The following is a 10,559-nucleotide window of genomic DNA, read 5'->3' as shown; positions in this document are numbered from 1 at the left end:
TCTCACCTACATCGTCCATATAGGACGACTCGGGAACTCAACTCCTACCCCGGGCAGCTCACCTATCCCCTTATACCCAGGGGAAAGGTATCAAGCCGTTTGACAGCTGGTGCTGGCTGTCAAACCGGCTTTTACGCGAAACAGGCGGGAGGCAGCAAACAGCTGCGACCGACGAAGTCGCCTGCCACCGGAAGTCCCTTTTTCTTCTTTTTTACAAGTAAATAAAATAGCAGGTCCCCATAAGAGTAGGAACTTTTTGGGTCCCCAAATTCCAAAAAGAAATGTAAATCCAATATATTAAGTTGTTCTTTTCAATGCTTTGTTTCCCCAGGTAGTTAAACGCCGCCATTTTAGAGGGTGGGGGAAAAAAATTCCCTTCCCTCCCTCCTCACAGGGGGAAGACTTTCAAAAAGCTTTTAACAGGAAAGTTACTTGGGATATAGAGAAGGTAAGATCTCACCCAATTCCTCCGCGTTGCTTTCAAAGTGCTTGTTAGTAATTTTGGCCTCGGCTGCTAGCAGCTTAGTGATGGGCCATGTTGATGGCCGATCTTTCCCCGACGGTTAGAAGAGCTGCCCCGGATCAAACGGGAGGGCTGCCGCCCTTCCGCGATCACTCGGGGGTCCTCTTCACGCTCATCACCCCTCCAGGGCTACTTCTGATCCTCTTCAGGGTCCCCCGGTGGGAGAAAACCGTACGGCGGAGAGAGCGATCGCCCCGCACGTCCGCCTGCGCCGCGATCACAAACCAGAAGCCTGGGTTGCAGCAATGTTTTGTAGGCTCTTCACACCTTCCCTTCCGAGCACGGAGATAAACTATTTGCCAGAGGCACATTCCTTTCGCCTCCCCCCTTTGCTAGCTGACATCAAGGGGAGAGATGCAGAAACAGCAAAGTGCTACAATGTAGCGACAGAGGAAAATAAAGCAATAGCCCGCAGTGCTTTTCCCCCTCCCCTCCAGGAGCATGGTAGAACCCAGAAGTATAGAGAGAACAGAGATTGAGTTTAAAGCAAGAAAGGGGTTCCCTTAGAATATGGGTTCTGACAGGAATTCAATATAATGCAAACACAAGAAACAGACCATAATCCAACCAGTGTCTAAATCTTTAAAAGAGCTGATTTTAACAAACTCAGAGCATGGGAAAGATTCCATGGATGAAAAACATGAAGGAGAAAACAAGAAGCGTGGGAAACTCTGAAAACATAAAAGCCCAGTCCAGCACAATACCACTGAAAAAGGAAAACAAGAAATCCAAGAAGAAACCAGTATGGTTGCACAAAGATCTCTCTGATAAACTGAAAGACAAAAAGGATAAGTACAAAAAAATGTAAAGAGGGACAGATTGTATCTCCTACTTTGTAACTGGGTTTTCCATCCTTCCCATCACTACCTCATTATGTTTTTCTTTTTTTTCTTTCTTTCTCTTTGCTCCCTACCTCCTTATATTATCTAGTGGTTTTTGCTTGAAATTAGGTTCTAAAAGTCGTGAAGATTGCCCCCCCTCCCCCCTCAATTTTAGTTTAAAGCCCTTTTGATAAGATGAGCCAGTCGTTTTCAGAACATATTCTTTCCAGTACTTGTGAGGTGCAGTCCATCCCTTGCCTGATGGATTACATCCCAGAGTTCTGAAGGAGCTGGCAGATGATACATCAGAACCCTTCAACCAGAGGACTGGAAAAGAGCTGATGTAGTTCCCATCTTCAAAAAAGGAAAAAAAAATGGATCCAGGAAATTACAGACCTATCAGCCTGACCTCAATACCTGGGAAGATTCTGGAAAAGATAATCAAACAACGAATCAGCGAACACCTAGAGGCAAACAAAGCCATTACTAAAAGCCAACATGGGTTTGTCAAAAACAGATCATGCCAGACAAACCTTATTACATTCTTTGACCAAGTGACAAAATTAGTGGATCAGAGGAATGCTGTAGATATAATTTACTTGGACAAGTCATTCCGTAAACTATTTCATCTAGTGTTGGATGATGAGCTATTCTATCTTTTTACACCCAATCTGTCGTAGTGGTGGTCTACCTAAGCATCGACCGACTGGCCGGCATGAGTCGCACACCAGGAGTTACCTTGGCGTAGATGTACCTCCCTTCAAACATCACCCCACGGGGTCCCGACTGTTCTAGGCCCAGTGCTCCTCAACATCTTCATCAATGATTTGGACGAGGGGATAGATGGGGGGGGGAACTCAAGTCTGACCTTAGCCATGAAAGCCAGATGTGTAACCTTGTGCCAGTCACACTCTCTCATCCCAATTCACCTCACAGGTTTATTGTTGTGGGGAAAATAGGAGGAGGAAGGTGTGTTGGATATGTTCACCGCCTTGATTTATTTGTAAAAACAAGGTGGGGTATACTGTAAATAAATAAATACATGAATTAGGGGCAGTGGGTAATGGTCTCTCACTGACACATCATTAAGGGCTTTGTAGTCCTGGATGGTTCTCAGGATTGGGTTTGCGGAACCTGGGTCTTGCTTCTTGGGTACAGAAAATGTAGGTGCTGAAGCTGGTGATTTTGAAGGTCTGATAAAGCCCTTTTGCAGGTTAGAGTCCAAATACTGCTTCAAAACTGACAGTTCCTTAGCTAACTCTCTCTTAGTACCACAAAGTGTAAAAGTACAAAGTGACTAAATTAGTGGATCAGGGAAATACTGTGGACATAGTTTACTTAGACGTCAGTAAGGCATTTGACAAACTAGACCACAACCTACTCTGGTAAGATAGAAAAATGTGGGATAAACAGCATTACCAACTGGCTGACCAACCGCACTCAATATTTAGTCCTCAATGAAACAGCATCTAAATGGAGGAAACCTGCAGTGGGGTAGCTGAAGGTTCTGTCTGAGGCCCAGTACTGTTCAACAGTTTCATAAATGATTTAGATGGGATAGAAGGGGAACTCATAAAATTTGCAGACGTCACCAAGCTGGGGGGATAGCTAACACTTTAGAAGATAGACTCAAGATTCAGAAGGATCTTGATAGACTTGAACACTAGGCCCTATCCAACAAAATGCAATTCAGTGGTGAGAAAACTAAGGTCTTACACTTAAGCAGGAAAAACCAAATGCACAGATATAGAATAGGTTAGAATAGAATAGGTACCTGGCTCAATGGTAGTGACTGTGAGAGGGATCTAGGTGTCCTAATGGACCATCACTTAACTATGAGCCAGCAGTGTGCTGCAGCTGCCAAGCAAGCCAATGCAGTCCTAGGCTACATCAACAGAGGGATAGTGTCAAGATCATGTGAAGTGATAGTACTCCTTTATATTGCATTGGTGAGACCACACTTAGAATACTGCGTCCTGTTCTGGTTACCACAATACAAAAAAGATGCTGAGACTCAAGAAAGCGTGCAGAGAAGAGCAATGAAGAACATAAGGGGTCTGGAGTCTAAACCATACGATATATTGACACAGGATTGAAATGTATATTTTGGAGTTTGCACAAAATTAAGTCCCATTGATATGTTATTGAAAAATAAAATTCTTGTTATCACTATCCAATGAACAAAATATGTTCAAAATACCTAGGTACTAATTAAATACATTATTTATTTGATGTGGTAATGTAGGGATATGCAATTTAAGTAGACTATAGAATGCCAAGTATAAATTTCCCTTTCATATCATCGCAGAATTGTTCAAAAATTAAACAGATTAAGTATTTATGAAAAACAATACCAAGCAAATTGTCATATGAATGTGAATTTAAATATGTAATAATATAAGGAGTGTATATTAATTATTTGCCATTAAGTCATTGTCAATTTTTACTGAGCATACTGTAGGAGAAGGACTGGAAGAGCCAAGGGGAAGGGGGAAGAGAGGAATCAGCCTAGAATCACTACGTAGTTGCAGACAAACTAAGTCCATCCCCCCCCCTTGACTGCCATTCACCCTTATCTAACTCTGACCAAATGCTGATGGTTAGTTGAGAAGATTCCTGTGCATAGGCTTTTAGCAATAAATCAGTTAAATTGAACCTTCACATGTGGACCTGGTCTTTCGCACCTGACAATAAAGACAGGTTTTCTCCATCATGATCTGTCCTTAACATGGTCTTTCAAGTCTTCCAATGGTGCACTCATCACCATCATAACAGAGTTTTTCTATCTTACTGCTGGTTGTCCTCTTCTTCTCTTTCTCTTCCACCTTTCCCAGCATTAGTCTTTTCCAAAGCATTGGGTCTTTATGTAGTTTTTCTGAAGTGAAATAATTTGAACTTTGTCTTTTGTGCCTTGAGTTAGAACTCAGGATTGATTTGTTTGATGATATTAATAGTGCTTCTGTGTGTTTAAATTTCAGGTAAACCAGCTATAGCTCATAGAGACTTGAAATCAAAAAATATATTAGTAAACAAAAATGGAACATGTTGCATTGCAGATTTAGGGCTGGGAGTGAGACACGATTCAGCTACAGATACAATAGATATTGCACCAAATCACAGAGTGGGAACAAAGAGGTAAACTGATGCTCTTTTACATAATCCAAACCTGAAGACATGCTAATAAGTAGATGTTAAAGAGAGCAGTTATTCCTACAGCAGTTGGAGAAAGTCTGTTGAACCTATTAGAATCCTGCAGTAATGTGACCTATCATGTGATCAGAGCTTCTTCTAAGTTCTATTAACATAAAAAGAATCTCGTTGCAGGTTTCACAACTTTCTCTCACTACTACATCATGAAAACCAGTATAATAATATGTACCTCATATTGAACTTGGATTTGGAATCTCAACTTCAGCATGGACTCATTTGAAAGTTACTGCCTGTCATCCTAACTTATTGAATAAAAGTAATTACCCTAATAAAAGTTAAACATTGCTGCATGCTCACAAATGAGAGGAAATAATAAACTGCCTCATTCTTTCTTCCTTTACTCGACTCCAGTAAGTGTTCTAGAACTGCTGAGCAGTGCCTTCTCTTTAAGTGTGAAGGCGTAAGTGATTCAAAGGTGACCCTCTTCTCCGCAGAGTAATAAAATGGAGAAGAAAGATGTACCCTAATCTTTGGACTAGCATTTTTCAGTTATTCTTGGTAACCTGCTGACGTAATTTTTTAATCTTGGAAATTCTTCTAAATATAAATGAGGTATAAAGTTTCCATTGAAATTGGTATTGGCCTTGTTTTAACCAATGACAGATAAACTTCTATCTGAAATGTACTGTGCTACTTTAGGTTCCACATGAAATATTACATAGTAGCAAGCTTATCATAAAATTTAATTCCAGTCTAGTTTTCTCTGACAAATCAGTTTTCTTTATGGAAGAGTATTCTGTCAGAAAAAGACCCTCACCTGCAGTCTGATATAGTGAAATCCAATTATTTGTTCATTTAGTCTGTTGTCCATCTCTCAATGCCTTGTTTTGCCAGAAATCTTACAATATACTCTAGTCAGTAACAGAATTAGAAGAACATAATATTTATATGTGAAGTAGCCATGCGAGGTGGCAGCAGATAGCCAAACCTGACTGATCTTAAAAAACTAAGCAGGGTCAGATATGCTTAATATCTGGGACTACCAGAGTTGTAGGCTAGAGTTGAAAATAACAACCCTAGCAAAACAAATTCACAAATCACTTTAATGAGAAGAAAACATTATCTATGAAGTCACCAGGAGTAAAGCTTGACTCAGAAGACAACTGAGTTCACTTGACTCTCCCTGAGGATCAACAATGTATGCAGCAAACCAGTGATGCCAAAATGATGATGCACATGGAATAATTACATCATACAAGTACACAAACACGTATCTTGTGCCCCTCCTCCTCTCCTATAGAGACAATACTCATTCCCTCTGATAGTTCAGAAATACAGATTCATTCTTCACATTGTGTTTTCACTGTTTGCCAGTTTGTCTAGCCAGGTTGGTCTAGTGGTCAAGGCACCAGGCTAGAAAGCAGGAGACTATGAGTTCAAGTTCCCGCCTTAGCCATGAAAGCCAGCTGGGTGACCTTGAACCAGTCACTCACTCTCAGCCCAGCCCACCACCTCACAGAGTTGTTGCTGTGGGGAAAATGGAAGGAGGAAGGAATATTAAGTATGTTTGCTGCCTTGAGTTATTTGTAAAAATTGGATATAAATAAGGTGGGATATAAATTAAATGAGTTGTTTTTTTCCATCACTTTGCTGGATACAGCTGAGTCTATATCTAAGAATCCAGTCATTTATTTTTCTTCCTTGTTTCATTCAGACTTTATATTTGATACGGGGCCAAGAGAACTTCAGAGTTCAGTTCCCTCCATCCCCTCATATTACTCAAGGGCCCAAAGAATCTCTAAGATACTGAAGGAGGAATAGCACAACACAACTCTAGGGCAGCCTCAAGAGTCGTCCTCTCCAGTATTGGAGAAGGATTCACATTTTGATACACAAAATCCTTAAAGTAAAAATAAACATGAAACCAGAGACTTTTCTTTTGGGTTTAATGGAAAAAGATTTGGAAACTTTGTTCCTGTATATGTTGACGGCAGCAAGACTACTGTATGCACAAAAATGGACATTTCGATTCCCACTATGGATGAATGGCTACAGAAGTTGATGGAGCTGGCAGAGATGGCTAAATTGACTGTTTTGATTAAAGAAAAGAATACAAGTACCTTCGTTTCTACATGGAGACCACTTCTGGACTTTGTGCTGGAAAAAAATGAAACTTTGATTCTGGGTTTCACTGATTAGATTCATTTGTTGTTACAGAAATGGCTAGTTTTTACTATTGTGAAAAAGTAAAAAGTTGAGGCTCGGTGTTAATACTCTATTCTACTGCAATGGGGGAAGTCGGAAGTCAATCTCTTTTTTTTTCTTTTTCCTCCCTTTCCCTCCCTTCTCCCTTTTTCCTCCCCATTGTGTCCTACTATTTGCTTTGTAGTTTGTATTTTACTGTACAACTTAATAAAATGTTATTTTAAAAAAGAGTCTTCCTCTCCAGCTTTGTAGAGTCCACTTGCAATAAAGAAGTAATAATTTTCTTTTTAATAAATTTACAGACATTTCTAAAATTCTGTTTTCACTTTGTCATTATGGGGTACTGAGTGCAGATTAATGAGAAGAAAAAATGAATTTCAACAACTGTAGAACCAGGCTGCAGCATAACAAAATTGACAAAAGTGAAGGTCTGAATACCTTCTGAATGCACTGTATACTTCAAACAGTTGTTACTTTTTAGAATTGAATTAGCCAAGGGCTACAGCTGCTTATGATGCCTTTAAAAATAAAATGTAAATAATGTTCAAGCAGCACTGCTTTATAAATAATATATATTTGTCTTTATATTCATAGGTACATGGCTCCTGAGGTACTTGATGATTCCATAAACATGAAACATTTTGAATCTTTCAAAAGAGCAGATATTTATGCAATGGGACTAGTTTTTTTTGAAATAGCTCATCGATGTTCAGTTGGTGGTAGGTGCAAATAGAAAAACAAATTAACTTCAATCAGTGTCAGAAATGAACTTTAATTGTGTTTATGTTTATATATCTCAGGAATCCATGAAGATTATCAGTTACCATATTATGAGCTTGTCCCTTCTGATCCTTCAGTAGAGGAAATGAGGAGAATTGTTTGTGAACAGAAGTTACGACCCAGTATTCCAAATAGATGGCAAAGCTGTGAGGTAAGTTCTTTTCTTTAGTTAAGTTTTACAATACTTTTAAAAATAAAGCAATATTTTTAAAAAATCAATATTTTGATTTTAAAATTTGAATTAAAAGAACTATGTCAGGATTGTTCTGTTTAAGATTATGGACTCATACTTTGTATTTATGTATAAATGTGTTTAAAATGTTTTGGTTTGTGATACCAAATAATGACTCATGAACTATTTCCTGTTTTTTTTTTATTTGCAGGCATTACGTGTAATGGCCAAGATTATGAGAGAATGCTGGTATGCCAATGGTGCAGCTAGACTAACAGCTTTACGCATAAAGAAAACTATGTCACAACTCAGTGAGCAAGAAGGAATAAAAATGTGATTTTGAAAATAATATTCAAGAAAACATTTGAAAATCAATATGTGCACCTGGCTTGTATATTAAGAACTTTTCTACCTCACCAAGGGAACAGAAAAATATTGCTGTCTTTTATACAGGATAGGATAATCAGTTATTAGTCCAGGATTTATATAGATGCAGTTAACAGTTGTATAGGTTCTCAATTATTTTTTGAAGGTCATATTGGTCTCTGTTATGTTGAAAACACAAAGAACAAGCTTGAGAGTGAAACTTGTGCATGCTGTGCATGGCACTGAAGGACAGTATGAAAGATATGTTCATGATGGTACACTGTATATTGTCAAATTGATTGGTTTTGTTATTAAGACACTATTATTGAATACCTTTCATTGAAACTTATATAGGTGACCTCATTTCATCTGGAATATACATACACAATTTATGCAATACTTTGTATTATATGTCTGTCTTTTACATCAAATAATTACTTGCCTTTAAAACCATTGTACTGTATCAGTGCCAGTTTTGAATTTTCTTAATGTAAATCATTAGGGTATACAGTCTTTGGTCCTTGTAAAATAACACTAAATCTGCATTCCTCAACCTGCTGTCTTCTACATCAGTGCTTTTCAACCTTTTCACCCATTGTACCACTTTTAGGATATGGCAGCATCCGAGTACCACCAGTCGCCTAGCAAGGTATCAAAAACTTGATGACCAAAAAAAAGGAAAAAAGTGATAAAGTACAGGTAGTTCTCGACTTACAACAGTTTGCTTAGTGACTGTTCGAAGTTACAATAGCACTGAAAAAAGTGCCCCCCAAGCCACAGCCGAGCAAGACACCTGCCTGCCCACCTGGCCGTGCTCTTCCTCCTGTCCGAGGTTTTCATTGTGAGCATTTCTGTTGAGGATTGGCAGCGGGGGTGGGGTGGTGGTGTTTGGTTTTTATTCCCCCCATCTGCTGGGTGGTTGCAGCAGGTTTTGGTCACTTCACATGACCCTGGGACACTGTGACCGTCATAAATATGAATCAGTTGCCAAGCATCTGAATGTAAATCACAAGACCCTGGAGATGCTGCAACATTCCAGCTGATCGGCGCTTCTTCTGGGCTCAGCAGAAGTGCCAGGAAGTCACGACGAAAGGTCGACTAGCCGTGAAGAAGACCCGAGTCGTCTTCGTGGTCCTAGTCGCGGCGCGAGGTCGACCTCGGACCGCGACTAGGACCGCGAAGGTGACTCGGGACTGTCGGGACGTCGAGGTCGGTAGAGAGTGAGTCCGAACACACCACGACGGTGGTCAAGTCGAGTAAGGGGAGGGGGCGATGGTGTTTTCTAGGATGCTCGCGTACCACCTGCCAGGTGCCAATGTACCACAGGTGGTACCCGTACCACTGGTTGAAAAGCCCTGTCTACATACTTTGATGTTACCGTACTACCGTGCTTCTATCAATCTTCAAATACTGTTACAGCTTCTTTAACTTCTATACTTAAATCCTTTAACAGCTGTACATACCAGGTTACCTCTGAATAAAGTTCAGACAGAGCAATAAATTCTGCCTCTGCAGTAGAAATAGCTACAGTTGTTTGCTTTCTGGACTTCCATCCAATCAAAGTCCCTCCAAATAATACCACAAACCCAGAATTGGACTTTCTGGTTTGCACATCGTTGGTATAATCACTGTCAACATAACATTTTAACTTTAATTCTTCAGAGACCTGTATTTGAAGACCCAAATTCACAGTTCCCTTCAAATACCTGAGAATTCTCTTCACACCCATCCAATGCAACTGCACAAGCTATGTCTGGTCTGGACCACTGTGACAGATATAACAGGCTCCCTATTGCTGACTGATATATCTCCTGATCACAGGCTTCACTTTTGTCCTTGCCCAAAGTGTTGTGAAAATCTATGCTCATAGGTGTTGGAGCAGAATTACAATCCTTCATGTTGTATCTCTCCAACATTTCTTCAATTTTCCTTCTTTGACTGAGAACATAGCCACCTTTTGATGGAATCAGAGACCAGTCATTGCAGGGTGCAAAGATGTCTGACTGCCTTTCACAGTGTTTATTGCTCTTATACAGTTATTCCAAGCAGCAAAAAATAACATAGCAACAGCACTTTTATTGGTGGATACTCCTTGTTGGAAACGTGATTAAAATACCAACAAAATTGGATTGGTAAGAAAAAGAGTTTATTCTGCAGAAAATAGAAAAGTGGTTTGCAAAGCGCGGTGGATCCTGGTGAGAGACTTCAACAGGAAGTTCTAAACCCAGACACCACACAAAAATATTCAAACTCATAACATTATATACACTCCTATCGCGACGCCCCCATCCCCTCCCCTTAGGTCCCATTTGAGAGGACTTCCGGGTGCACAATCTGTCCGATCCGCCTAGCCAGAATACATCATCCCTCCCCCTCAGTTACATTGTTTAGAACTTCTCTCTGACATCCTTTTGTCTTGTTAAGTGTGTCTTCTAGCCAAGCCTCCTGAAATCTAGTGCCTATGTGCAGGGCTTGGCTAATTCTTCTATTGTTAATCAATTGTGACCGTTTTATTTTTAAACTTCCTTTCTCACAAATCCAC

The 10,559-nt window shown here is 39.9% G+C and overlaps 1 protein-coding gene across 1 annotated transcript in view; it reads left to right on the top strand.

Annotated features, from left to right (window-relative positions):
- Nucleotides 1-8,480, top strand: part of LOC107299546 (TGF-beta receptor type-1) — a 39,603-nt gene extending 31,123 nt beyond the window's left edge. The window contains exons 5-8 of the mRNA XM_029286798.1: nt 4,323-4,479; nt 7,294-7,418; nt 7,500-7,630; nt 7,863-8,480. Of these exons, the coding sequence (XP_029142631.1) occupies nt 4,323-4,479; nt 7,294-7,418; nt 7,500-7,630; nt 7,863-7,988 (539 nt within the window). The 3' untranslated portion in view covers nt 7,989-8,480. The remainder of the gene's footprint in view (nt 1-4,322; nt 4,480-7,293; nt 7,419-7,499; nt 7,631-7,862) is intronic.
- Nucleotides 8,481-10,559: the final 2,079 nt, after the last annotated feature.

This window comes from Protobothrops mucrosquamatus, unplaced genomic scaffold (genome assembly GCF_001527695.2).
Source record: "Protobothrops mucrosquamatus isolate PMUCROS unplaced genomic scaffold, P.Mucros_1.0 scaffold5093, whole genome shotgun sequence".
NCBI lineage: Eukaryota > Metazoa > Chordata > Lepidosauria > Squamata > Viperidae > Protobothrops > Protobothrops mucrosquamatus.
The sequence above is the reverse complement of the archived record's forward strand: the minus strand, read 5'-3'. Positions and strand labels throughout refer to the sequence as shown.